This window comes from Coturnix japonica, chromosome 1, assembly GCF_001577835.2.
Source record: "Coturnix japonica isolate 7356 chromosome 1, Coturnix japonica 2.1, whole genome shotgun sequence".
In the NCBI taxonomy this organism is placed as follows: Eukaryota; Metazoa; Chordata; class Aves; order Galliformes; family Phasianidae; genus Coturnix; species Coturnix japonica.
The window spans coordinates 74,917,269-74,945,173 of NC_029516.1; the positions used below are offsets into that span (position 1 = coordinate 74,917,269).

Consider the following 27,905-nt stretch of genomic DNA (forward strand, 5'->3'; position numbering starts at 1 on the left):
AGTGGAGAGAAACTTTTGTCATTAACTTGCAGTTAGCTTTGTTATGCTTGAATGACCTCCTCCTTGAATTCTTAGATTCTGCAGTAGAGACTGGACAAAGAAACCTCTCTGTATAAAGGCTTCCTTGATATTAAATGACGTGACTGATCGAATGCAGAAAGGTCGTGCTTATCGGCAGTATGAAATTTTACCTTCTCTGTCACTAACAAGAAGTGGTTCTGGTGTTTCAGTTCTCTATTATAAAACTAAAACACTTCTGAGACCGTCGCAATGAAAAATAAATGCAAAGAACTTAATCATACAGGTGATGGAGAATGACTTACATTTAAAGTGATTCCACAGCTGGATGAATTATTGCAGTGTTGTTCCGAGTGTTTAGACAAATCACAAAATGTCAGGATCACAAACCCTGACATTGATTTTTGTTATGTTTTTTTTTTTTTTAACAACGTCTCTGTTCTTCATCAAAAAAAGTATATGTGACACATGAGGGATTCCATACTAAAAATTCATGGTCTTGATTCAACCAAATTAAGGTCACTACTTACGCTACAGCGCGTAGAATTCCTCATCATTTTTCATTCAAAGGCTGAACTTTGTGATTTTTGAAATGAAGAAAACAACCATAACTCCAGTTTTCATCTGACACTACAGAAAAGTCAGCTCTGAAATATCTAACTTTTCAGACTGAATTTCCTGCATTTATTTGAATGAAGTCCTAGTGCTTCTATTTAAAATCTAAATAATGCTTCAAGTGCTTAAGAGCTAATTTGTTCTTACCATCTCTGTTTCCAGAGACTAGTTGTAGTTTATGCCAGTGACAAATGGCCAAGTATTTGAAGAGTCTCCCAAACTGTAGAACTAGAAGTATTTAAACAATGTAAGTTATGATTTTCAGAATCATCTGACGCTTCTGTGTTTATTCTTCACATTCTGAAGTGTTTCAGTTATCAAAGCTATTTCCAGCTCACTGTGTATTTCTTTGGGGGGGGATTTCCTTTCAGTACGATGATGTATGACAAAATCTGTAAGGATGGCAGCATAAAAAAGGCCATTTTTCAAAGGTACACAGACAGTACCTTTACAGTTCTTCAGGATGAAGGCGAGTATGAAGAACATCTTGGCATCCTGGGACCAGTTATCCGGGCTGAAGTGAATGACGTGATCCTGGTAAGTCCCTGTTTTTTCACTATGTGCACAAGATAGGATTTTTATGGTGATCTTACAGTGTGCCATAGAATGGGTCTAAAAAATGCCACAGATTTTAAAAGATAATAGAGGAAACACATTTTTCAGAGCTGGAAATTGCACAGTGAATAAAAGAGCACAGTGATGTGTTGTTTCATTGAGGAACTAAGATTGTCTTTTTCTCTCTTACTCACAGTAAATTCTGTTTTTCTTTCTTGTATTTCCCACCATTAAATATCAGTTTAAAAAAAAAAAATTATGTTTAGCATTAAAAAGTTTTCTTAAACCTAAAGTGCACTGGAAGTATTACCTTTCACGTAAAAATGGGTCATACTATTTTTAAAAAGAATTGAGAAGATTTGCATTTGGTATAAAAATATACAAGCGTATATGCCCAAAACCTGTATTTTCTTCTGAAAACATTTCCTCTAGGTGGGTTGGTTAGTTGCAAGACAAGCAAGAATGCAAAGGGACTGTATCTCTGGTTATTCAATAGTGTATTTCCATTAGGAAGCGTGCTGGTGCAGAGCTTCCCTGCTTTCCTTGTCTGTCTTCCAACACACAAGCATGGACTACATAGTGTAGCTCTCACACCTTTCTGCTTATTTCTGTGAGCAACGAACAGTGGGAACACACTGAGCTATGTTAAAAATGCGAGGAGGAAAGAGTTTATTTTAGCTTGCAAACATCGTCTTTTAAAAGGAGGTAAAGATGGGATCTCCATGTCCTTGTGTTTATCTGGGACAAGTGTGACTGAGGCATGCAGAGAGCTAATGTTACTGTTTGGTTATCTTATGCCCTTTATTGTGACCATGCAGCTGAACATAAGTAGAAGCTCCGTATCTCAGTGCTTGCTGTAAATAAGCATTCCTAGGAGTGAAGAGGAGCAGCAGAAGCCTGGACTCAGTAGGAGGCAGGGAGATGGTCTCATGCTAAATAATATTTAATTATCAGCCTGCACTGAAGAGTTTGACACTGCACGGAGCTCTGAAAAGCTATCCTTACCAGCTGGTTGACAGCGTGGCCTGTGGACAATATACTAATGTAGACCATGGTTTGAGGTTATTAGGGGGTATTACCTTTAATTTAGCCCCAAAATTGCACAACAGATTTTTTTTTTTCTTCTTTTTCTAGGTTCATTTTAAGAATCTGGCATCCAGACCGTATTCCCTCCATGCCCATGGGCTTTTTTATGAAAAGTCCTCTGAGGGAAGCATGTATGATGATGAGTCTAGCGACTGGTTTAAGGAAGATGATAAAGTTCAGCCAAATGGCAGCTATATATATGTATGGTATGCAAACAGGCGATCGGGACCACTGCATACAGGAGCAGCTTGTCGTTCCTGGGTCTACTATTCTGATGTAAATCTGGTAAGGAAATCAAAGTAGAAGTGACAGTATTGCCGCGATTTATCACATAATCATAGAGGTGTGGAGGGATCTCTTGATATTATGTAGTCCAATCTCCCCTTGCCTGCTCTGGTAGGATCAACTAGAGTAGGTTGTCTGGGACCACATCAAGTCAGATTTTGGATATCTCCAAATGATGTTATTTTACAGATGTGGAAATGTAAGGTGCTGAACACTTTTTAGGTAGCTGTCCTGACTTTTCGGTGTGATGTTCCCATGTTATATTCAGTTAAAAGAGGGAATAAACTGTTGATTAATTTAGAATAAGAAACACTAGTAGTTTGAGGCAACTAAAGACATGGAGCACTGTAAATTTCAGGACCCTTCTGTTATATTTTTAGGGCCTTATGTGTTTCAATAGAATATTTCTGACATCTTTTAGGAAATGCATTCTTATATCTAATATGGGTTTACTTCCTTGTAGGAGAAAGATACACACTCGGGTTTGATTGGGCCAATACTGATCTGTGAAAAAGGAACCTTCAGTGCATCAGATAACAACAGAATAAACAGTCGAGATTTTTTCTTGCTTTTTATGGTCTTTGATGAAGAAAAAAGCTGGTACTTTGACAAACGCTCTAGGAAGCCTTGTAATGAGAAGACCCGAGAAATGCAACAATGCCACAAATTCTATGGTACTTATTTCCTTTTCTCAAGTATTTGTTGGGGTAGAGGGAAAGGCGTTGAGGGAGCTATCTCAGTTCACTGCTTGTGAACAAACGTAAATCCTGCATGTTAGTTATGTGAATGTTTTTTTGCTGTTGCTGTTCTCCGTTGTACCCATAACTGGGAAAGTGAATCTTTTTGCAAGAAATATAAAAATACACTAATAATTTGGCAAGTCAACTAGTTATACTGAAAGAATTTTAAGCAATTCTTGGACTTTGTGTAGTTCTGTGTGGATACAGAGATTTTATTCATGTAGAGTGGAATAAGCAGCTGAGTGTTGAGAGATAATCTTTTGTTCTCTTTGAAATAATTGATGGTGCAGCACTTTAGACTGGAAAAAGTGATGTTTTTTCCTGAGTATACTAAATATTTCAATAAATACTTCATTAGATATTTCACTTATTTTAATAACTACTTTCTCACGTATTTTGGAGATCTGTTTTGTGAAGTGTTAACCATTCCAGCAATGCTTTTGTGTTTTTTTCAGCCATTAATGGGATTACCTACAATTTGCAAGGCCTGAGGATGTATGAAGGTGAACTCGTCCGGTGGCATTTGCTAAATATGGGAGTGCCAAAAGACATTCATGTTGTTCATTTTCATGGACAGACGTTCATAGAACAACTAGAGTCAACGTATCAGTTTGGTACATACACACTCCTTCCAGGTAAGTATCGGAATGAATTCTAAGGGTCGATGGAAATGTGAACAGAAGTTGGCTTTGGGCACAGGGAGAAAGAATTTGAGGGCGCAAACAGTTCAGTTGCCAACAATGTTCAGAAGCTCATTATTTGCACCTCACTTAATATTTTGGGCGAGAGAAAGGTAAACATGAGAGATATTTGTAAAGTTGTGGACCAAACATATGTATTTGGGCAAATGTCTTCCTCTCAAGTGAGTGGAGATGTATATGGAAAATGAATATTAGTATGGTCCATAGTACTACCTTCTGTTTGCATTTTCTTCCCACTTACTAGGTATGTGACTACTGAGTGAGTTTCTCTCCTTTGTGTCTTTCCTTTCTATGAAGTAGGTCATAGATTGGATTTGGCTTTGGCTTTGTAAAGTGCTCAACAGTAAGGAAGTAATGGAACTCCATAGGATAGTGTCTGCCACAAATTCCTCATGAAATTAAGAATGTACAATAACACAGCTGTCCTGTTCATACGTTCCTATACTGCAGCACCACTGGCAGTCCCATCAGTGTTTGCTGTGTTTACTATTGGTATCTGGCTTGTGAGCATTTATTTTTACAACATAAAGTGAGTATGATGCAGAAAAAACAGAACAAATGTCAACCCTAGGAGAATTCTTACATCCAGAGAGCAATTAAATAAGCTAAAAACACTCTTTAGGCCACAGAAGGTACTCCTTTGCCCATCACTGTCAGCACTGTGAGTATGCGATAACAACACTTACAAAGGCTGCATTGACAGCTATGCATGCTTTAAAAAAACAATAATAAAGGAAACGATGTTGTTACAAACAGTCATCCACAGTTTTGTAGCTTGCAGCAGCAGGAAAGACAAGGTTTTTATGTGCTCTCTTAATTCTGTCTCCAGGTTGAACTTGCTTGTTAAGTAAAAGAAAAGAAAAAAAAAAACATAAAGATGGGCACAGTGGTATTAATTCTGCTTTCTCTGCTATGTTTAGCTTAGAGAAATTTTTCTGAATTAAGCTGTAGTATGATCTCTGGTTTAACATGCAGCCTCACTAACATCAACCTTATGATAATGCTAACACTTCTGATATGTTGGTTTTTTTTCCTTCCATCTTTTCAAGGCTCATTTCAGACAGTTGAAATGAAACCACAGAGACCTGGCTGGTGGCTTTTAGACACTGAAGTGGCCGAATATCAGCAAGCAGGAATGCAGGCGTCCTATTTGGTTCTGGAGAAAGGTACTGAATTACGGTGTTGTTTTTCTTTGCTAGGGGAATCAAGCTATAACGTCATCTCTGTCCCTCAGTGTCAGGGTCACTGAAAATAAGATTGGGAGGTTGCTCTGCAGAAGATCAAAATGTGCTTTCAAGGGGATGGAGTGATTACTGTAAATTTATTCTAACAGAAAAAAATGTTCAGCCTTTAGCACACTACCTTTGAATTCATTGTTTTTCTTGGTACAAGGACCATTAGATTAATCGATTGAAAGAAACTGCAGAGATTTATTTGTCCTTCTCTGGGACAAGAGTGATGAAGTTACAGTATTATTCAGAATTGCTCTGAGCAATGTTGTCCTAGAACACTCCATCAGGATATATATTAGAGTTAGACCTTCCTTCTAACAACAAATTCACTGTGCTCTCCCCAGGGTGCAGGATTCCAATGGGTATGGCAAGTGGAGTTATACTTGATTCGCAAATCAATGCTTCACATCATATAGGTGAGTTAAATGGTTGAAAAGATCTGAGCACAATACTGAATATCACCAGCCAAGTGCTGTAGTTCCTTTCCTTTCCTTTCCTTTCCTTTCCTTTCCTTTCCTTTCCTTTCCTTTCCTTTCCTTTCCTTTCCTTTCCTTTCCTTTCCTTTCCTTTCCTTCTATATTTCCCTTCCTCCCTCCCATTTTTACCCTCCCTCCTCCCTTCGCCATTCCCTTGCCTTCCCTTTCCCTGTCCCATTCCCTCCCTTCCCTTCCCTTCTCCCTTCTCCCTGACTCACTTCTTCCCCCCCACCCCTTTTTTTTTTCCCCCCTATCCTTCACCTTCCCTTCCTTCCCTTGATCCCTCACCCACACTAACTGCCACCCTCCACCGCTCCCCCTCCCCTCCACCCCTTCACCCTCCCCTTCCCCTCCCCTCCCCTCCCTCCATAAATCCCAGCACATGTCCCTCCCCCTCCCTCACCCCAATCACCTCCCCCTCCCCTCACCCTCCCTTCCCCTCCCCCTCCCTCCCACTCCCCAAAACCAACTCCCAAACCCACGCACAACCATCCCCTCCCCTCCCCTCCCCTCCCCTACCTCCCTCCCTTCCCCTCCCCTCCCTCCCCCTCCCCCTCCCCCCCCCTCCCCCTTCCCCTCCCCTCCCCTCCCCTCCCGCTGCCCCTCCCCTCCCCTTTCTTTATTTTATTTTTACATCCAACAAGATCAGTTTAGTAATGAATCATCTGTCAGGTTAAAAAGCTCTCCAGTTCTGCACAGACTGTGATGTGAACTAGATAGCCCTCATCTCTGAATTCCAACACCATCATGGATCTTCTGTCAGCACCATAAGCCTGAGAGTCAAGCAGACCTCTGTCAGTGGCCTGCTGCATGACCTGGAACATGTATAACTTACTCTTTTTATCCTCTAGGCTCCCTATTTGAAAATCAACATGAAGTGTTCAAAAAACTGTTGGAATTTGCACGTGATATTAGCTGTCAAAATGCAAAGTGAATTTGTATTTAAAGCTTTGGGGAACTGGCGTCCAGAATGCTAACAGTTTTTGCTTTACCAAATTCATTTTTGATATGACAACAGCATCATTTTCTAGAGAAATTGTTAGGATTCTACATAGACAGTAGCAAGTGAAGGTGTACATAGGCTGCACAAACAACCTTTTTTTCTGTTTTCTTTTTTTTTATCCCCAAGACAGATCTTAAAGGAACCAAAGTACTCCATGTTTTAAGTATATCTCATTACATTCTTTATTCATATTTCTTTTTCTGTAGACTACTGGGAACCTAAGCTAGCCCGATTAAACAATTCTGGAACATACAATGCTTGGAGTACAACAATGACCAGTGATCTCCCTTGGATTCAGGTATCATACAATGAGTCCTTGGCCATTGTTAAGTCTGGACATGACCATACATTCCTGTGTTGTGTTTTTCTTGCAGCTTGTATTAGAAAATCAAGCTGCTCCTGTTCTTGCAGAGAAAACTGCTTGGGAAAACACAAGACACAGCAACTTTGCTTAGAGATGCCATAAGTTGCCTACCTCTCCTGGAGTTAACCCAGTCTGTAGTGCCACTGAAGCTCAGTGGTTCAACAGTCACCCTTACAATTTAGGCTGAAACCGTTCTGTAGGCAAACAAAATCATTCTTTACCTTTTCTTTTTCTTTGCCTACCTAACAGTATAAATTTATTTTTATGTACATTTGTTGGGTGATCATTTAATGTATAATACCCTCAAGTATTACTTCAAATGGTTTTGGAGAACTTTTATTTTTACTGGATGCTTCAGCTTTTATGTTCAGCTTGACATATCACAGGCAAATGAAGCTTCAAGCACTGTACTCTTTACGTGCTTCACTTCCATGTTTTTCTTCTATCCGATGACTTTTGCACCAGTTAAACCCATACCTGTGATTTCTTTAAAATCTCATGAAAATGACCAGTTGAGGGAAGAGAGAGACTCAAACTAGTGTTGCAGCATAAGTTCAACAGGTAGCTGTTAACAAGCTGTTAGCTTGTAAACAATTTACATGCTAGCAAGTTAGTGGAGGTGAAGTAGGGGAACTGCAAAATATGTTGAGAAGATAAACAATTTGATAAGGGCTATAGTAATGAGAAGCTGAGGTTATTGCAAGAGATCGTGCAGAGGTGTGGATGGAGGGCATATTCCAGAGAATCAACTCCACTGCTGATAGGAGCATCTTGCTAATTTGTTCTTGTGTGCTAAGTCTTAGGATCCAATATCAGAAGAAATGGGGTGGCTTTCCATCTCTTCTGAATAAAATGTCCCATTTATCAGCCTGGATTTCCAAAACCAGAGGCAGCTTATGAAAATGTGAGCCTTGGGTTTCTCTATACTACTTTTGCCTATCTGCAAAATAGAGAGAGCCCTTTTGCCTAGCACAGACACAGATATTTTTGAAGTGCCTTTGTAGTGCTCTGGTGAACCCTGGTAAAATGACCTCTGAAGTAAATACACATATGAAATTAGAGACAGTATTCATTTGGACTCCAGCAACTGCTTGTATTCCTTCTGAGGGTGTTATATTGTGGATACCAAAATGCAAAGCTACTGTGTAGATGCCAAAGAATGCAACTTATATCATTGTGTGGTTCTGACTTTATAAACACTCGTTTTTTTCTGTTCCTAGGTGGACTTTCAAAGACAAGTTCTATTAACTGGAATACAGACGCAGGGTGCCAAGCATTTTTTAAAGTCTTTCTACGTCCAGAAGTTCTTCATTGTTTACAGCAAAGACAAACGAAAGTGGAACACTTTCAGAGGAGACAGCTCTCCAGCAGAAAAGGTTTGTGCATACAACGGGGATTGCAACAAGCTAGGTAACCTCATTGGATGATACAGCAAGTTGATAATTTTATGTTAGAGATAATGGAAGGAGTGGTGGTATTCAGAGACTTTAGTAATACAGCTTGAAACCTCAATGAGCATTTACTAATCAAATTCAGACCAGAAGGCAAATTGTAAGATAAACCTGCTAGACTGGGATTTAGATCGTTCCTGTGACCTTTTCTGTAGAGTCTGGCTTCCTCACAAGAATTTCTTCCTATTTTTATTTCCTAAGCTCACATTGACTTTTGGAAATGAGCAGGAAGATGAACTAAAAATTAGACCCTATTTCATTTGGAACCAGATGCATCTTCCTTTTTCTTCCTCCCTCCTGTCACAGCAATTGAATTTTAAGCTCTCTGCATTGCCTGTAGTTGGCACATGTAACAAGTCTGGACATAACCCAAAAGAGGCTTCTTTTATAGTCAAGCACTCCAGCCTTGCCAAATACAGCTTTCTGTGGTAGGACTCCCAAATCAAAGAACTTTCTCTTACCTCTTCTTTTGCCACTTTTCCATCAGTTTTATATAGCACATAGCAATGGGTTGCTTACTTGAACTGAGGCCTTTAGATGCTAAGACGGGACCATGAAATAATACACGTTGCCTCGCAACATAAGATGCTCCATCATGGGCTAATGGCAAAAAAGACTTCCATAACAGAGCAGGCTTTTCAATATCCAAACTTGTGTTTGTATTAAATTAACTATATGTGGGTTTGTTTTTGTTTTTTTTAATAGATTTTTGAAGGTAATTCTGATGCCTATGGTATAAAAGAGAACATCATTGATCCCCCTATTATTGCAAGATATATCAGAGTCTACCCAACACAGGCCTACAATGAACCCACTCTTCGCATGGAGCTCCTTGGCTGTGAAGTAGATGGTAAGGATGATTCATGTGCTTCCTTTCTGGCAATTTTTTAACTTTTATGTTCAAAATAAGCTTAAATTGTGAGTGTTTTCCATTCCAGCTTTGTTACTTAGACTATGGCTACATGGTTGAATATGGCACTTCTCTTAACAGGTTGCTCTTTGCCACTTGGAATGGAAAATGGAGAGATCAAGAATACTCAGATAACAGCCTCATCTGTTAAGACATCCTGGTTTAGCACCTGGGAGCCTTCCCTTGCCCGTCTCAATCAGAAAGGAAAGATAAATGCCTGGCGAGCCAAGGTAACAAATGGAAAAAGAGGGACAAGCACAGGACAGCTAATGCTAATGGATTTGTACTCTGTGCTCTCGTGCTTTCTGCACACTGTGCCCAGTGCCAAACATGACAGGTTGCCTCACAACTCCTTAATGATCTTGTGAGAAGAAGCCCATTCAACTCTCACTAGAAAACTTGTTAAACTTTAGGCAACAGCATTAAAATCATATTTTGGAGAGATGGATGCTGCCCTTTGATCCACAGCCTGCAGCACTTCCCTGTGGAAATCTCTCTCTTAATTTCACCAAATGAATACAAGCTTGAATATTTGGCTCCATGGGGCCAAAGAAACCCTTCCTGGACTGGCTAATAAGTAGTACGGCGTAATGAATCTAAGGCTGCAGATTTTGTGCTTCATTCTGCCCCTGTTCTATTGAAAGACCTTCAATGGGGCAGGTAAACTGCATCTGCAAAATGGAGCTGCATTTATTTATGAAGCACCCTCAGAGTGCTGAGGATAAAGTTGCTGGAAGCAAGTGTTTGCTAGAAGTGTTTGGTAACAGTATTATGTATAAAGTACTTTGGAATTTACTGGAAGCTACTGTTTTATATAAGCATTTGATATTATGTATTATGTTCTAACAGTCGAGATAAATGTGTATTATTGTGGTGGGTTGACTTTGGCTTTTTGCCTGGTTCCCACCAAGTCATTCTCTCAATCCCCCTCCTCAGCAGAATAAGAGGAGAAAACAGCTACAGAAGGACTAATGGATTATGATAAGGGCAGGGAGATTGTTCACCATTTACTGTCACAAGGCAAAAACACTCGACTTTGGGAAGCTTAATTTAATTTATTGCTAACTCATTACAAAGTAGGACAGTAAGAACAACAACGAGCTAAAAACACCTTTCCCCTCAACTTCTTCCCAGACTGAGCTTCACTTCTGACTCTCTCCTTTCATAGCTGCTGCATGTTTTTTATCATTTCATAAACATGGTATCAAAGAAACAAGCAGCGTTGCTCATTGGCTTTGCTTTGGCTAGCACTGGGTCCACCTGGAGTCAGCTCTATCCAACATGAAGCGGGAAGCTCCTGGTCTCATTTCACCTGCCTGCAGTTCCCCCCTTACCAAAACTTCACCATATAAACATAATAGTTATTTTTCTACATGTATTGAAAATAATGTGAAAATCCCGAGGTACCAAATATACCACCTGCAATGAAGAAGTTAATTGTAGTGGACAGCCACAAAACGTGCTTATGACTTTTATTTTAGCTTTACTGTTCCTCTTTGCAGTTTTGATACGATCTTATCTACATCAGTTGCTCTGAAAGTAGTATGTCCTATTTATTCCTATGGAAACTACAACAGATACAAAGAGCACAATAACACTATTTGACAGAGAAAATTCTCGGCTACAAAACAGTATTTTTCAGTGTAGTCACCACCATTACCTGTTCATTTTCACCAGCAATGAACTGTGTGCCACAATGGTAAAAGGTATATACACCTTTGCTTCATTGGCACTCCCATGTCAGACTCTATTCTGTCAGACTGCCTCTCTGCTGCCATCTGTCACACAGCAACAACACGTAATGGAATATTGGTTGGAAGGTTCAACCTCTGCTGCTGTACCACCACCATCTGCCTCTGTCCTGGACCAACATAATAACACAGGAGACATTACCTTCAGAGCAGGCCTTGTATCCTTAAACGGGATTTTTCACTTAAGCAAGTAAAGAGATATATGTGTTTTCTAACGGGTAACCCTTTTTATGAATTACAGTCAAACAACAACCAACAGTGGCTGCAAATTGATCTCCTCACAATTAAGAAGATAACTGCTATTGCTACCCAGGGGGTCAAGTCTGTGTCAGCCGAAAACTTTGTGAAAACCTATGTTATTCTCTACAGCAACCAAGGCTCGGAGTGGAAATCCTATACAGAGAGTTCAAGCTCAGTGGCAAAGGTATCGTCTTCAGCTGAGACAACTCTGTCATTGCTTTGTTTCAGATTCTGAGCACAGTCAGGGCCCAAAGGCAGAGCACTCAGCCAAAAAGATACTCTCTCAGGACTTTAAAGTGTTAGGGAGCCGGGGTTACTAAGATAACGTCACAATATCAGTCTGATTTTTCACAGCACTTTACAGTAATAAAAGGGAAGAACACCAAATCCGTAGAGAATGCAGTCAACTTTGTGATAAAAGGAACTGATGCTATTTGTAAAGAAGGGCATTTCATTTGAATTCAGAAGGCCATTTAATCTTGATGAGCAAAGGATTTCCAAGGGCCTCCTTCCAGCTTTTTTTTGTTATTATTTTTTCCTTTACTGTATGATTTAAATCAGTGAGCAGTTATGTTTAATGGAGCTGGAGAGCTCTGGATGCCCAAGAGCAGGTGAAATACTTCGGATTATTATCCATATCACTTTACACCAACCTGGCCCACGAGGGCAGGTGGAGGTAAAATAAGGGAAGTTTGGTTTTCTAATCCATTCAAATTGGCACAAACCTTTTGTGATGTGAATTGGCTCTGAGGTGGTTCAGATGCTGATGGCCTGAAATAGCATCAACTCAGTATTTCAAGAGGAAACTGCATGTTGCATAAAATCAGCACTGAGTTTGGTCCATCTGCTCTGGGCAGCTGATGCAATGGCTTAGAACCATTTTAACAACTAAAAAAAAAGCAGCTTATTTTAAAGTGCCGCCTTTTACCTAACAGTGTATTCTGTATTTGCAGATCTTCTCTGGTAATGAAAACAGCAGTGGGCATGTCAAGCATTTCTTCAACCCACCTATCCTGTCCAGGTTTATCCGCATTGTTCCAAAGACGTGGTATAATGGTATTGCCCTTCGGGTAGAACTTTATGGCTGTGATTTTGGTGGGGATCTGACTGCGAAAAGAACCTAGAAGTCGGGGAGCTCTTTATCTTTCAACACACAGAACAACTTCTTCAAAACAAACAAAAAAACCCAAACCCCAAACTCCTGTAGTGATCCTACTTAATAGTTTAGATGTGCGCTTCACCAAAGGACCTAATGTGTTGCTAACAAGAATCAAAAGAGTTCTTTGGCAGGTGTTCCATTCCTATACATGCTTCTTTTCTCTGGAAATAAATAGCGGTCCTTTCTATTTTATATATTGCTCTTCATCTTAATGAGTAGACTGACTTGCTTTATACATAGTTTTATATATTTAAATATCATCTGCAATGCTTCTGCAGTGGAGAAAAATAATAGAAAGCTACTGTTGATATGGCACTGAGGGACGTGGTTAGTGAGCATGGGCTGACAATTGGACTAAGTGGTCTTTTCCGACCTTAACAATTATGACTTAAGAAGGCTTAAGAAGTGTTCTGAAAGATTCTAAGTAATTAATTTTTTTTATGTGAGCTTAGACAAGTGCAGGACCGCATACACCTGCATTGATTTTACAAGTTGGAGGCTCTGCTTCTGCTTGCTAACAGATGGGACTTTGGTCAGTTTGAGCCAGCCGTCCTGGCTGTCCTCTTCCAACCTCTTGTGCACCCCTGGCCTACAAGCTGGAGGTACAGAGTGGAAAAAATAGAAGACCTTGACACTGTGCAGATGCTGTTCAGCAATAGCTAAACCATTGTCAACATAGTTTTAGTCACAAATCCAAAACTCAGCACCATCCCTGAAGAAAATCGGCTTAATCCCTGCCAGATCAGTACGATCTCCACTCATTCCATACTGTTTATATCACACACAAATCTTACAACATCTTCAAGATCTTCACTAACCATCACCTCACTTCTCATCCTTTGATGTGTGCATACACAGATATTCTCTTAGCCTATGGTTCGCTCCTGTGAAACATCCATTGAGTTCATAGTCCACGACTGCGGTTCCGTTTGCTAAGGTCATTGCTCAGGAGAGGGGGGAAGTGTTGTATTGAGTTACTGGAGTTCAGCACGTCCAGCACAGAAGCGTTGCCCAGGCAATCTGCCAGCCTGGGTACATGGTCAGTGTGGTTATCAAAATGTTCCTAGGCACAGCAGAGTAAGGTGATAAGTGCATTAAACAGCAAAAGCCAAAAACAATCTCTAACCAGCGCTAGACTAACAAACATTAAGGCTCGGGACCCTGCCTATTAACAGCTAAACAGCTCAAATAGCAATAAATCCTCTAGCACACTGATCAAATCTGCCATTGTCTCAAACCCCTTTTTGGGCACCAAAAATGACTGTGACTGTGATAGCAGCCAGCAGGGAAACCCCCCCACCCCTTTGTTTGCTCACTCCTCCTGACAAAAGGGGCAAAAGCAAGAAACATTTGTGGATCGACATAAAGACCATTTAACAAGCAAATCAAAGTTAGGAATTAATTCACTCCTTCCCATTGGTGGGCAGAAATCCAGCCATTTCCCGGAAATTAGGGCCTCAGTGTGCCAAATGCCATGACCTTGAATATCCCTCCTTCCTCGTGCTCTCACCCAGCATTCAGGGCTGAGAATGACGCCATGTAGCACAGAATATCCCTGTGCTTAGTTTGCATTAGTTGCTGTGGTTGTGTCCTCTCAGCCTCTCACCTGCCCACTCACTGCAGGCCACAATGGAAATAGGGAAGGCCTCGATGCTGTGCAAGTTCAGCAATAGCCAAACTATCGGCGCCTTGTTAATATGGTTTTAGTCACAGATTCCAAACAAAGCACCCGGGGGTTACTGTGAAGAAAATTAACTTTGTCCTAGTGGGATGAATTACTCAGAGTATTATATACTCCCTCTGTTCACAGGAAGGGAGATGTGAAAACATGCCCGTGTGGGATCTGCCAAAGCAAACTGAAGGTAATCTCTGCTCTGTGGGCACTTTGGTGGCTGGAAAACAGTTTTCATTACCTTGTATGACATCTCACTAGATGCCACCGAGCATTCCCTTCTGCTTTCCAGAGGCAGTGACCGTACACTGGGTCACACACAAATTGTGCAACTGGTTGTGGAAGTGAGGTGGACGTACACATAAACATGGCTGAGCAGCTCAGACACAGATGTGTGAGCTCAGTATTCAGGCAGTTTTGTACAGTCTGAAAAGTCTCCAGCCGATTCAGTCAGCAGAGCACCCTTCTTGCTAACAGAATAGATGAAGGCTCCATGTTTTGCTGGTTCATTGCTGGCAGTTCTGGGCATGGTAGGATTGCAGCTGAGCAGGCTCACCTCCACCAAGGTGTCCTGCTGTTTGCCAAGTGGGTGGCTGCCTTCACAACACAGGCAGAGCAAGGCCTAGGGGGAATACAAAGCTGCACGTTACACAGGGATCAGAGTCAATGCGGATTGTCTGTCTGTGTTCAGTCTCCCATAAATCTCCCAAGATGTGCATGAAAATAGATGCAAAGGAGGATCTGGGCTTTGGGACACTTTATGTGTTAGGGATGTAGGTAGGAATCTTGCAGGTGTTCAGCCCTCAGCAGCACCCTGATACAGCTGAGAGCACAGGTGGCTTAACCAGAATATCGGGCCTGTGCCAAAGGGGTAAAACGATTGCAACTTCATATGCAGTGATGTGCAGGAGGTACATTTCTGATAGGAAAGGGCCTTTTGGAGACATACCTGGAGGAGGAAGTGTGAGGAAAGACTCTTTATTAATGTGTTAATATCTATCACCACAGAAATGAGATGCAACACTGTCTTGGAGTGACCAATTGCTGTTCCCTATTAGTGAGTCATTCACTCCACTCAGTGAGTGCTGAACATTCCCCTTCTTGCTCTCACTCCTTTATTTTGTTTATTCATGGTCATTGTATCTCATCCACCCAGTTTATCCACCCGCACTTTCCTATCATTACCGTGCCCTATTCTCCATTTGTTTGTTACACCCAGCGTTTGCATTACGCTTTAATTACAATAACCACCATCTTCATAGAAGCTGGAGAAAACTTTCCAAAATGGAACTTGGAATGATTCTCAGGGCTCCTGGGAACATCTGTGACGCCATTCCTAATAGGAGAAATGCTACGCTGAGCCCACCGTGACCCAGATATGTCTAAAGGTACAAATTCAGTGGGCACTGATCTGCAGCCACCAGGCTCGGTGGGATTCTCAGAGGTTCATATTTTCTCCATTACACTTGTGCTTCTTCATAGACAAGTTGAAGATGAGGGCTTGGTTATTGCTACCCAAGTGCCATTTATTTGAATGCAAATTGCATCACTGCATCCAAGATCAGGCCAAGTTTTTTTTAATGGATTCCCTGTGGCTTTGGTTTCTTATTGACATTTTAACTTCAGAATCATACAACAGGGATGATACAGACCTGTCTGACTAAATCCTTGTCTTGGGCTCCTGGATGGGGTATGTTCAGGAGCTTAGATCCAGTAATGTAACTTGTAAGGCACGGGCGCCCACCCTTTAGGTAAACCCTTTAGCAAACCCTTTAGGTTTGCCTGGGCTGAATGAGTGAAGAGGAATTGTCTTGGGCCACATATACGCAGCTGCTCCAGAAGTAATGCCTCCTATTGATTTCCATAGAAATGACAACAGATACAAGGAGCACAATAACACAACACATAACAAACTGCACATCCCCATTGGCCACCACTTGAGCTGGCACAGCACTGTGCCCTATGTCCCGGTTCCATCCCAGATGGGGCCACAGCACACCGATGTCCTGCTGGTGAGCTAAATGAGAAGGAGCCTTGCATTTCTATTCCACTTTCCCACTGCACTTTGTTTATCGCTCATTGTTTTGTCTCGTTTCACTCCAACCGTGCTGTTTTCCGAGAGAAGCAGTTCCTTGCTCCAGCACCTCGATGTCTGCCAGCTGTGAGGGCTGCAATGCTAACACACTGAGTGAGTTCTCCATCCGTCCATACACAAGAGGGGTATCAGCCCGCCCCCTCCCGCACACACGTGCTCTTCTCCCACCACAGCCCTCCCACCTCCCTGTTCCCATTAGTCGGCCTGCCCGGCAGGAGGAGGTTTCGTACAATGAGACGGCGGCAGGCAGTCCCACCTCCAAAGCACCAGCGAATGGGCTTTAAGAGCGGGGCGGCGGGCCGGCAGCTGGAGGTGCCTTTGGGGAGGGAGGTGACCTCCGAGCCTGCTGTGCCGGCATGGCGGGGCCAAGGGGGGCCCGGCCCGCCAGGAGTGGCCCCGGCTGCTGCTGGGCTCTGCCCACCGCGCTGCTGTGTGGATACGGCTTCTTCTGCAGCGTGCGGCCCTCAGAGCCCTTTCTCACCCGGTACCTGCTGGAGCCGCACAAAAACCTCACCGAGACGCAGGTAGTGGGGCGCCCGGAGCTCTGTATTGCTGTTTGCCGTGGGGTGCTCACCGTCTCTTCTTGTCCCCCTCTCCTCAGGTGTTCAACGAGATCTACCCGGTGTGGACATACTCGTACTTTGCGCTCCTCGTCCCGGTCTTCCTGATCACTGACTACGTGCGCTACAAGCCCATCATCCTCCTCCAGGGCATCAGCCTCATCATCACTTGGTTCTTGCTGCTCTATGCCCAAGGGCTGCGTGCCTTCCAGCTCCTCGAGTTCTTCTATGGGATGGTGACAGCCACCGAGGTCGCCTACTACGCCTACATCTACAGCGTTGTGGATGTGGATCTGTACCGCAAGGTCACCAGCTACTGCCGCAGTGCCACGCTGGTGGGGTACACGGTGGGCTCTGTGTGCGGGCAGCTTCTCGTGTCCCTGGCAGGGTGGTCCCTCTTCAGCCTCAATGTCATCTCCTTAACCTCCATCTCCGTTGCCTTTGGCACCGCGTGGTTCCTGCCAATGCCACAGAAAAGCCTTTTCTTCCACCACGCTGCCGCCCAGCCCTTCAGTTTGGAGATGAAGGTCATGGACTGTAAGAACGGGGCTGTTGTGCAGGACCAGCCTGGCGTGCCAAGGGTGCCTGGATGGGAGGATGAAGTCAAAATGCCCTTAAACAGGGAGGAACGTTCAGCAGAGAAAAAGGTGAGCTGCATCCCCATATACCTCATGTGTTTGTGTATATACATGTCCATAGGTACCAAAAGCATCCCTTCGCCTATCCCACTGCTTTACTTATGGCACAGGAAAATCTTCCTGGTTTCCTCTCTCTGGTAGAGCTCAGTAGGCTGCTCCTTGTTTTTCTAAAGTCACTCTGCACCTATCGCAGGGTTTTGGTTAGAGCTCTCTAGATGTCAAATCCCTGTCCAACATTAACAAGGTGTGTATCATGGGATGCTGCAAGTTCTGTGCTTGTCCAGATGCAGTATTTGCTTCTAGATATGCCTGTGAATCTCAGAAGAAAGAAACAGATCTTCCTGCACCCGTGTCTTGAACACACACTTGCTCCTCTGAATGTTATGCAAACTGCAGTAATAAGCTGTGTAGCAATTGGATTCTGTCTTATGATCCAGGAAGGAAGCTGTGGTAGTGCTCTGGAGAGCATTTACAGACTGAAGCTGGGTACTTACAGGGGATGGATTGCGGGGAATACCTTTGGTGTTCAGTTTAGTGTATCCTAGTTGTGCACCACAGCTGATGCCAGCAGTGCTGCAGGCTGTGAGTTTGAGCACAGTCAGTGGGGGGGCTCCTGCAGGCTGTTAAACGTGTGTTTGTAGCTGGGTGAGATGTGAGAGAACCTGTGGTGAAACAGGGTGGGCCTGGGGCCCTGGGGAGGGCCGGCATTGCTCTCAGCCGTGAGAAATCATGCTTCTCTGAGAGCAAGGCACAAGGTAGGCACGTCTGGTGCTTTTTTGTTTTCTTTTCTTAAAGGAGGGATGTATGTATCTTTATCTTGCTCTGCCTTCTGCTGGAAAGGAAGGGCAGCAGTGTGGCACCTCAGTGGTGTTTGCACGTGCTTCTGCAAATTTCCTGCTTTTAGGGCAGGAGTGGCTTTGCTGAGGAGATTAAAAGCAAAAGTGTGTTTATCCATGTTCTACTTGCCTGAGTATTTGTTAAACAGGATTGAAGTTCAGTGCTAATAACAATTACAAGATTAATATTACCTCCCTGCCCCTTTTATTTACCTGGCTCCCACCCCCTGTTGCCAGGACTGCTCCAGAACTCATATTGGGGAAGGTAGGGGGGAAGAATTCAATACCAGCCTGGGGTTGGGTCGCACCAGGTGCCAAAATCTGAGGGGTGCTGCTGCCTGGCTACAGCCTTAATTAAGGTAATGGCAACCACATTTGATGAATGTACTATTATTTGCACAGCCACTAATGTACAGAAGCACTGCCAGGCAAGGGTGAAGGGGGGGGACTGATGGGGCCTGTCCTGCTTATCAGGCACAAGCCTGCATCAAGCTTGTGTATCAGAGTCTGCAGTGTGTGACAGTCACAATCACTGTTTGATTTCAGTAGAGACATATCAAAATGAGACTTGTGGTTCAAGGGGAGTGATGTGCCGTGGCTCTGTGTGCAGGAGCTCACACCTACAGGTTTCCCTGCAGGGAGTTTCAGCTCACATGGGGCTGGAGATGCAGCTGGGATCAGGGTCATGACTGAATTATGTCCCATGTGAAGTAACTGCAAGCAGCTCTGGCTACAAAGTGAACGCGTGCTTGCTTCCTCTGCTGATTTGGCACAAAGTGGTGAGGAACGTTATCCCTTGTCACTAAGACTGATTACTTAAAAGTTGTTTTCAAACCACTTTGTGGGTCTGTTCCTCCCACTTCTCCCTTCTGTGTTCTTTCTAGAAAGATCTGGTAGAGAAAGATTCACCCTGCCTCATCCCCTTTGTCAAAGAACTTCTATGTGCAAGAATTGTTATTTGTGGTGGTGTCTGGAAGGACCTTTCATCCTCTTTAGATCCTCAGACAATATCTCTCTTCTGAGAGCACTGACTGACATTAACAGGGATAGAGAGTGGTGCAAGGATGCGCCATCTTTGAATACTTAACCCCTGAATGCTAGTGCTAAGGAAAACTGACTTTTATCTGTGAGGAGAAATACTTCTAAAAATACTGTTACTTGAACTCTTTCCATGCTGATCCAAACTCAGACTTGGTAGGATTTAATAAATGAGTGGTCAGTGATGCTTTTGCCTGTGAGAAATGACTGATTTCTGATCTTGTTCCCTCAAAGTAGATATTGTCCCATGTCTCTTCTCTCTGTTACCTGCTGGTCACTCATGAAATGCTTCTGGTAACCAGCAGGTACTGCTCTGTAATGAAAGCCAGAAAGGGGAATGGAGGGTCCTTGTGACTGAGGCCTTCTGTCCCATGTAAGGGGTCAGCCCTGGTTAGGGCAGAGCCCAGCTACTGGGACCTCTGTGTGGTGGGGGATCCTTCTTGTTCATTGCTTGCTGGAGCTTTGTGTCTTAAAGTGGTTCTGCTACTCATCAGTGACCAGACCTCTTGGAAGCTGTAATTTTGCAGAGTAGCCTGAAGTATTTATAAACAGACTAACATTTCCCCTCCCTCTCCAACTTATGCAGGAGCAGAAAGTAGATGCCTTAAAAGTGCTCAAGGATCTCTGGCAGGACTTCCTGCAGTGCTATTCATCTCGGACCATGCTGTGCTGGTCAGTCTGGTGGGCACTGTCTACCTGTGGCTACTTCCAGGTCATCAACTATGCTCAGGGCCTGTGGGAGATGGTGCTGCCTTCTCACAGCACGGAGATCTACAATGGTGGTGTGGAGGCAGCCTCAACATTGCTGGGTAAGTTGCTAACGTAGCTCCTGCTCTGCTGTGAGAAATGTTTCATGTCTCTGACTGTTGCCTAAGCATGCTTTGGAGGTGTATTAGTGTTCCACTACGCATGTAGGAGAGGGAATGTCTGCATTTGACATGAGTCTCCCATGACATGCTTGGCCTCAGGAAGGAAAAGAAATGGTAACAAGGGAAAGTGGACAAGTGTATGTTTGCAGCCTGAAAGGCCAACTGTATCCATGGGCTGCCCCAGAAGAGGGGTGGCTAGCAGGATGAGGGATGTGATTGTTCCATTCTGCTCTGCCCTCAAGAGGCCCCATCTGGAGTACTTTGTTCAGGGCTGTGAAGACAAGCTAAGAAAGCTGGGCTTGTTCACCTGGAGAAGGCTCTAGGGAGACCTCGTTGTATCCTTCTAGTACTTAAGCACTTATAATCAGGAGGGAGACAAGCTTTTTCCATGGTTTGATAGTGACGGACGAGAGGGAATGGTTTTCAACTAAAAGAGTCCCCTTTAATTTAGATTTAGATTAGATGCTGGGGGAAGGCTTTTACTCAGAGGGTGGTAAGGCTCTAGCACAGAGGAGCTATGGATGTCCTATTCCTAGAGGTGTTTAAGGCCAGGCTAAGCATGACTCTGGGCAGCTTGATTTAGTATCTGATTTGGTGGTTTGCAGCTGCCCACATCAGGAGGGTTGGAACTTGATGATCTACAAGGTCCCTTCCAACCCAAGCCATTCTGAGATTTTTATGTATAATAGGACTAAGAGGGATCTGAGATGATCATCCAATAACCTGACTTTCTAGGCAGTAATGCATATGCTCTCGCTTCTGTTTTCCTGTTTGAATGTATTTATGAGCAATTTGTTTATCTATGACTTCACATAAAGGCTATGCTTTTGCCAAAGGCATCTCATTTTGGCCTATCTGTAGACATTCTTTATCATGGGCCAGTGCCTCCAAGCTTTTCTACATGTTCATTATTACATTTGAGCTCATCTCACTGGCTCCTCTTTGCCCCAACTTTGCTTCATGTCTGATTTGAGTTGCATTCTTCTTGAAGATGGATGCCTAGAACAGCATTCAGCTTTATTCAAGGAGGACTTGATCTTGTAGAAGAACATGAATGTGTTTCAATTCTCTCTCTTTACTGGAAGTCTCTGATCACTGTCCTGGTACATCCCAGATTTTATTTGCCATTGTCATGGCTCTTAGTCATTCCGTGACCAGTTATGAGCAATGTCTATTTACTTTCATAGAAGATGCTGCTGCTATCCTTGCCTGTACATGTGCTGTTCTGCAGAAGGGTTTGAATAGAGAGTAGTGACTCATATGTCTCTCAGCTTCCTGTCCTGTGCAACATAAATATTATTCTTTCTAGTCAGGTCAATTGACTGTTTAGCCACATTTATGCAGTTTCTTAGGGTTGTGGTAGACCTTCATCAGGCTGAGATGTGAAAACTGAATTGGCTATACACATCTAATTGCTGGACACAGGTTGTATATGTTGCTATGATAAGGCTGGTATAATATTGAGCATTATATGGAGTACAACTTTGAGTAGTCCCTCGATCTCCAGAATGAGACACAGAATGTCTCAGAGTTAATGAGATGATGGAAAGAAGGCTCTAGGATCTAGCTTCTTTTTGTATCTTAGTGTTTCTCTACTAGGGAGAGCCAGGCTTTCAAAGAGCAAAATCAGTCAGGTAGTGTCACAGCAGGCACTAAGAAGAGTTTGGGTTGGGGTGAATATGTTCTTTTTCCAAGGCAAAGAAAATTACCTTTTCTTTCTGCAAGATTATTGTGAGTTCTGACAGGATTGCAGGCTTATGCCCTGACAAAGAGCCTCTATGTTTTGAGATGTTTCTAAGAGAACAGTCCAGTCGAGGGCTACGAAGCCTAAATGCTGCAGTGCAGCACTTCTGTATGGTGATCAAATACTGAATACAACCCTGTTTTCCAGAGCTCTACAGTAAACCTCCCTTTATCAGTATGCTGTTTGTCTAGTTCACTGTAGTGACACAGGAGCTGCATTACAATATTGGTTGCTCTTTGACTTGTTTGCAAAACAAAGCCTACTTCAAATAGGGATTTTCTTGTAATAGATATTGGTTTCTCAGTAGTTACAGCTGTAGCAGTGTGTGAAACATTCCTTGCCTGCTGTTTGAGAAGGGCATATTTCATGCCACTCGTCTTGGAATCTGGCTTGTCCCAGCTCTGCCTTTCTAAAATCCAGCAGGATCTACAGACCTGTTCTGGTTATAAAGGCCTGTTTGTGCAGTTAGTGGTAAGATTTCTTTTCCTTTTTTATGGCCTCAATAGTTTGTAATGAAATTTTGTCCTTTTAGATCTGAGTTTGATCCCATGTTCTTACTTAATGAGCACAGTGGGAAGATGACAGTAAGTGTAGGTTTTCCTGCCTCCTAAATGAGAGTTCTACCAAAGTGGGTATATACCCAGTGAATACAGACCCTAAAGCACCACAGTGCTGTTAACGGGGTGCTTCTGTGAAGCCGTGTTTGTTTCTGTTGCCTGGTTGACAGCACTTCTATGATCAGAGCAACTATGGTCTGAGTCACGAGATTGCTGTGCTTATGAAGCCAGGGAGGAGATTGCAGGAGGAGTCAGTACTGACCTATTTTGTTTTTCCCCATAAGCATAAATAGGTGCTTAGAGCCGCTAAGATGTGCACATTAATGTCTTCCACTTCACTTGTATTTAGCTAGTAGAGGCCAAACAGCTCTTAATACTGTGTCCAAGTTGTCCCAAGTGCAGTAACTAACAGTTCTGCTTTCCTTCCCCTCACAGGAGCTGTTGCAGTATTTGTTGTGGGTCACATAAAAACATCCTGGGCCATGTGGGGTGAAGTGGCACTTGCCCTGTTCTCCTTTCTTATTGCTGCTGCTGTATATATTATGGACACTGTTCACAACATCTGGGTGTGCTACGCATCTTATGTTGTCTTCAGAATTATTTACATGCTGCTAATCACAATAGCGACGTGAGTATATACATACATAATATATATATATTAATGTAAATTGCTCCCAAGGCTACAACTGCTGTGAAAGCTAACCTATATTCTATGTAAGCAGCGTTTTACTCACCCTGATTCAGGAAATCCGTTGCAAGGGTTTGTGCTGTGATTCAGGTTGGAAAGTGAGGCCCTGTGGTGTGTATTTTGCTAGAAGTGTGCCTAGGTCAAATGGCTTTATTTTAAAAATATCTTTAAATATTTAGAAATATATTTTTCTACATGTTTGAATATCAGTGCTTCTTGCCAGGGGAATCTAATTCTGTAAACATGGCTGGGGTGAAGCATTTTCCATGAGGAAAGGACAATACTTCATTCATATTATGGGGTCAGTTTTCCCTACCATGTGCTGGAGAAGACTTCTTCAGTGTCACCCTTTGCTTTGAGGAGGTAAACAGAGCTGTTGTTGAGCTTCCATACCCCGTGCTGTGTGACAGCCCAGATACTTTGGAGGGGAGATGGTAAAACTGGGAACTGCAAAGGGATTTCTGTTTAGGATTCTGCAGGGGGTCATGGCCCACACTGAGGTAGGCTGATGCTTAGAGGTTGCCAACAGTTTTTGAGATGAGAGGGCATTGTACCTGTTCAGACTGCATCAGATGGATCTGCTTCAGTAAGACTGAAACCCACAGGCCTCCCACAGTATCTGTAGCTTTTTAGATGTCTCTGGAGTCTCCACTAGTGTGACCTGATCCTATTTAGACAAGTATACTACCAGTGCAAGCTAATTTAACAGTAGAAAACATGTAGCTCCTCAGGTTGCCTAGGTGTTTTAAATGAAAATGTTCCTCCAAGTCTTACATTTCTCTTCTTCTTCTTCATCTTTCTTCTTAACCATCCCTGTCTTTCCAGGTTTCAGATTGCTACAAATCTCAGTGTGGAGCGGTATGCTCTGGTGTTTGGGGTAAACACATTCATTGCCTTAGCACTTCAGTCTTTACTCACATTGATTGTCGTGGATGCCAGCGGGCTTGGGTTGGACATCTTCACCCAGGTATGACAAGACTTTTCTTTACTGGTGGGAGGGAGGAAAGTAAAACAGGCTGTGAAGTCTCTCAGCCACCTGTTTCTGGGGCAAGGGTTTGCTGATAAAGAAATGCTTACTAATTCCTAACATTTAAGAAAGAAGCTCATGAATTAACCTTCTTACGTGATTAGTAACTGTTTTGCTTAGTCACTTTTTTCCTTCTTTTCTCTGCAGTTCCTGATTTATGCATCTTATTTTGCGGCTATCTCCCTGGTGTTCTTGGGCAGTGGATTATACAGTATTATGAGAGCACACAGAAGACAAGAGCAGGTGCAAAACAGATCTCCTGAAAGCTGTTAGTGCACTACACGAAGACTCTGTGGCTATGTATGAAGACAGAGGTCTGTTTTTAATCCCTGCCTTTTCTTCCCAAGGCAGCCATCTTGATGGTACTTGATCCACGTTTATACTATATTAGTAGTACGCTTTAGAATGTAAATGTATTAGGTCTTACTTATGTAAGAACGAGTATCTTCTTTCTAAAATGCCTTTTGTTCTTCAGTTGCATGTTTGAGATGTGCAATGAAGAACAAACCTCAAAAAAAATGAAAGCCTTGGGAGGTTTTAGTCTAAGGCTCTGCACCTGGAGGGTGCCGTTGAAAAGGCAGCTTTAGGATTGCCTGGTCAGCCACTATTCTTTCTTATTGTTAAGATGCTGCTGCATGAAGGGTGTGTTCATAGACTTCTTTCTGCAGAGACCTGGGCCAAGGAGAGGTGGTGGCCTTAGGCCTGTGCTCTGCAGCATAGTTCTCACTGTGCCTGCCCTGTGATGCTGGATGCTCTGTTCTGAGCACTCTCACACTTCAGTTTCTGCATATGCACATGCTCGCTTGTACTTTCTGCTGTTTGTCTGCCATCTCTGCTGTCAGATCTTTCTACAGCCAATAGTCTTACCTCTCTAAAAGCTTAACCGTGTCCTTGGGCAACTTGTGGCAGCACTGAATTGCTGTCAGCAATGCTACTTCTGCTGTGAAGGCCTGTGCCCAAGGGAATGTAAAGCTATAGGGGAACCCTAGAGGGATCCATTTACAAGTGGACTAGATGCTAGTCTACAGAACCACTTGATGTCCTTGCCTTTGTCCTCTAGGGTTGCAGATTCTTGCAGTTGTAGGAGTCACTGATCCATAACCCTGACAGCTGGGCTGTCTCAGTGGAACAGTGGATGTGAGTGCACCATTGGAGGGGGAAGGTGATTTGTAAGATTTTTAAGCTGTTCTTTGTAACCTCAGAATTGTGACTGCAGTTACTGTGTTTACTTCAGTTACTTTATTTAACAGAATGAACACCTGAGGTTTTGGGAAATGCTGATTAACTGCTGTCACTCCTTCCCTCTTTAAAGCACCTTTGTTTTTGGTGGGACTGCATCCACTAGTTCTTCTTCATCTTTCCACTTGAGCAGAAAGAACAGAATATTTGTGGGAGAAGTGGGTTTTTATTTTCTTTTGTCTGGTCTTGACAATTTGAGTCTTGCCTCATACCTGGCTTTTAATATAATTTATTTGTTCCTTATTGCTTTAGCACCGCCAAGGAGTTACTCAGAGCTGACCTAGACTTGGATACCTGGGTACTCAGGCACCATGACCAGCACAGCACTGTGGGCATGTCCTGTATGTTGTCCCTGTTGCTATGTAGGTTGTGGTTTTAAGCATACGGAAGAACTGGCAAGGGAGAACATGTTGTACAGTCTGCTTCTTTTCCATGCCTACTCCTTGTGCAGCTGGAGTTATTCCAGTCGGCCTAAAGAGGCAACTTCATTTTATTGCTTGGTCTGTCTTGTGCTGTGGAGAACTCACCGTTTTTTCATTTGTGTGAGCCTCAGTCTTAACCACACAAAGTGAATGACTAACACGTTTGAGATATGTTCTTGGGGGTCTGTGGAGCTCTTCCAGGCTGGCTGCACAAGGAGATCTCTCCAGAGCTTCATAGTGCCAGCAGCCCACCTCCTGAAGTGTCTTCAGGGCTCAGCTGTAGGGACGCTGACACACATAAATTTAACTGCCTTATCCTGAGATAGAAACTTGAAGCCATCTATGCATATATCCTGTTCTTTAATGTATTGAAAAAAAACTGAAGCTGTGAAGTCTAGCTAACAGGCTGCCTTGAGAAAGGAGTAGAAAGAGCATTTCCTGTCCTTTGGGCTTCTTGGGCTGATGGCAGCTGTGACATGAGATGAGGCATGGATACATGGCACTTGTATCAAGTGACTGAAAGAAGCAGCTTAATTTTACTGTTTTTCTTACAGAGAATAAATATTTGATGGGGAGCAACCCAGTTATTTAAAAAAAAAAACAAACCCAAAAAACAAAAACAAAAACCAAGTCAAATAGCTATGAGTTACAGCAGTAACAATGACTTTTTTCCTACCAAAGTAATGAAATTGTGTGGTAACTGTAATAGAGCAGCATGCTACACTGTGTACATCTTCAGGCCTGTCAAAGTATGTATCCGGATGTCCTTATGCTGTGCTGCTGGTGTGGTGATGAGATGCCAGTGGCTGATTGCAGCTGTACACAGAATTACTGATGCCTATGAAATTCCATAAGCATGTTGATGCTGTTGGGAGGACTTGTTCAGCTTGTTTCTATTTGAATAGATATTTTTGTTAAATAAAACTTTTTCAGGATATCATGTGTGGTTGGTGTCTTTGTATTGTTATCCTGCTAATCCATAGTATTGCTTCTGCCATTTAACTTTTGCAGGTTGTCTTGAGTATCAAAAATCTGGACAAACCATGCAAAGAGAACCAAGTCTTAAAGATGATGATATTTGACTGTTTTGTGTAGGTTTGCAGTATTCTGTGCAAGTGTCCTGTGTCTTGCCTTGGGGTTCCTTAGTTGCTGAGCAGTTCAGAAATCTCTGTAGTTCAAGTATGGACTGGTGCAGCTGGGGGAGAAATGTGGTGGTGCAGAGTAACTGTGGTCAGGAAGCACAAGCCTCATTAAGGTTGGCTGTAAAGGAAAGCAGGTGTGTTTACTATGAAGGAAGACCTTTCTATTTACATCATCTGGATAACAAAATTGAGGTTCTGAGGAAGAAACACTACAGATGTCCTGTCCTGGCAAACCCACACTTGATTACATTAGGAATCTGTCCCTGTGTTGTGCTTCTGGAAGAGATGACTGCTACCTGCTAGTGCAGGCTGGGCTGAAGGGGGAAGTACTCTCTGAGCTACCAGTCTGTAGCTAGGTGTGGGGAGTAGCCAACAAGCCTTCTGCAGGGCTTGTTAAGAGGAGAAAAAAAAAATAGGTGACTGGGGAGAGTGTGTGTGTGTGTGTGCTAAGAAAAAATGCAGCTCTTGGAAGTATTTCTTTGAGAGCCTTATTGCTGAGGCAGGATGGATGTAACTGTCAGTATGTCAGATGTGAATTTCATTCTCTGGGTGAACAGGGATGCCAGCCTTAGCTTCTTGAATACGCAGGGGATTAAAATCTATGCTTGCATAAAGCAGGGGACTAATTAATAGCTTAGATAGCAAAGCATTACATTTCAAGGCAGATTCAAGCGTTTCAAGTCTCTGGTGCTGATGAAAGGTGCTGTGACAAGAATCCTGATGCTGCTTCTCGCCTGTGAGCAAAGCAGGTCCACGTGAACCATGGCAAATCCCCCTTGCTCCTCCCATCTC

General features: G+C 43.1%; 2 protein-coding genes across 2 annotated transcripts in view; both read left to right on the forward strand.

The window, feature by feature from the left end:
- The window catches only part of F5 (coagulation factor V), a 29,166-nt gene extending 16,374 nt beyond the window's left edge, over positions 1 to 12,792 (forward strand). Inside the window, exons 14-25 of the mRNA XM_015875191.2 lie at positions 1,005 to 1,170; positions 2,323 to 2,559; positions 3,023 to 3,233; positions 3,755 to 3,934; positions 5,050 to 5,166; positions 5,577 to 5,648; positions 6,918 to 7,009; positions 8,296 to 8,451; positions 9,232 to 9,376; positions 9,518 to 9,666; positions 11,429 to 11,611; positions 12,381 to 12,792. Coding sequence (XP_015730677.1) covers positions 1,005 to 1,170; positions 2,323 to 2,559; positions 3,023 to 3,233; positions 3,755 to 3,934; positions 5,050 to 5,166; positions 5,577 to 5,648; positions 6,918 to 7,009; positions 8,296 to 8,451; positions 9,232 to 9,376; positions 9,518 to 9,666; positions 11,429 to 11,611; positions 12,381 to 12,551 — 1,879 coding nt within the window. The 3' untranslated portion in view covers positions 12,552 to 12,792. The remainder of the gene's footprint in view (positions 1 to 1,004; positions 1,171 to 2,322; positions 2,560 to 3,022; positions 3,234 to 3,754; positions 3,935 to 5,049; positions 5,167 to 5,576; positions 5,649 to 6,917; positions 7,010 to 8,295; positions 8,452 to 9,231; positions 9,377 to 9,517; positions 9,667 to 11,428; positions 11,612 to 12,380) is intronic.
- A 119-nt stretch (positions 12,793 to 12,911) lies between these two features.
- On the forward strand, positions 12,912 to 26,908 carry SLC19A2 (solute carrier family 19 member 2). The gene is made up of 6 exons (XM_015875280.2): positions 12,912 to 16,877; positions 16,955 to 17,560; positions 20,012 to 20,234; positions 23,031 to 23,223; positions 24,109 to 24,250; positions 24,458 to 26,908. Exons 1-6 carry the CDS (start codon positions 16,710 to 16,712, stop codon positions 24,581 to 24,583), a joined length of 1,458 nt encoding a protein of 485 aa, XP_015730766.1. The 5' UTR covers positions 12,912 to 16,709; the 3' UTR covers positions 24,584 to 26,908.
- The last annotated feature ends 997 nt before the right edge of the window (positions 26,909 to 27,905 follow it).

Excerpts from the sequence above, each read along its gene's own strand:
- SLC19A2 (XM_015875280.2), top strand. The coding sequence starts at position 16,710 with ATGGCGGGGCCAAGGGGGGCCCGGCCCGCCAGGAGTGGCCCCGGCTGC. Across the intron at positions 16,878-16,954 it reads AAAACCTCACCGAGACGCAG|GTGTTCAACGAGATCTACCC; the intron begins GTAGTGGGGCGC and ends CCCTCTCCTCAG. Across the intron at positions 23,224-24,108 it reads CTGCTAATCACAATAGCGAC|GTTTCAGATTGCTACAAATC; the intron begins GTGAGTATATAC and ends CTGTCTTTCCAG.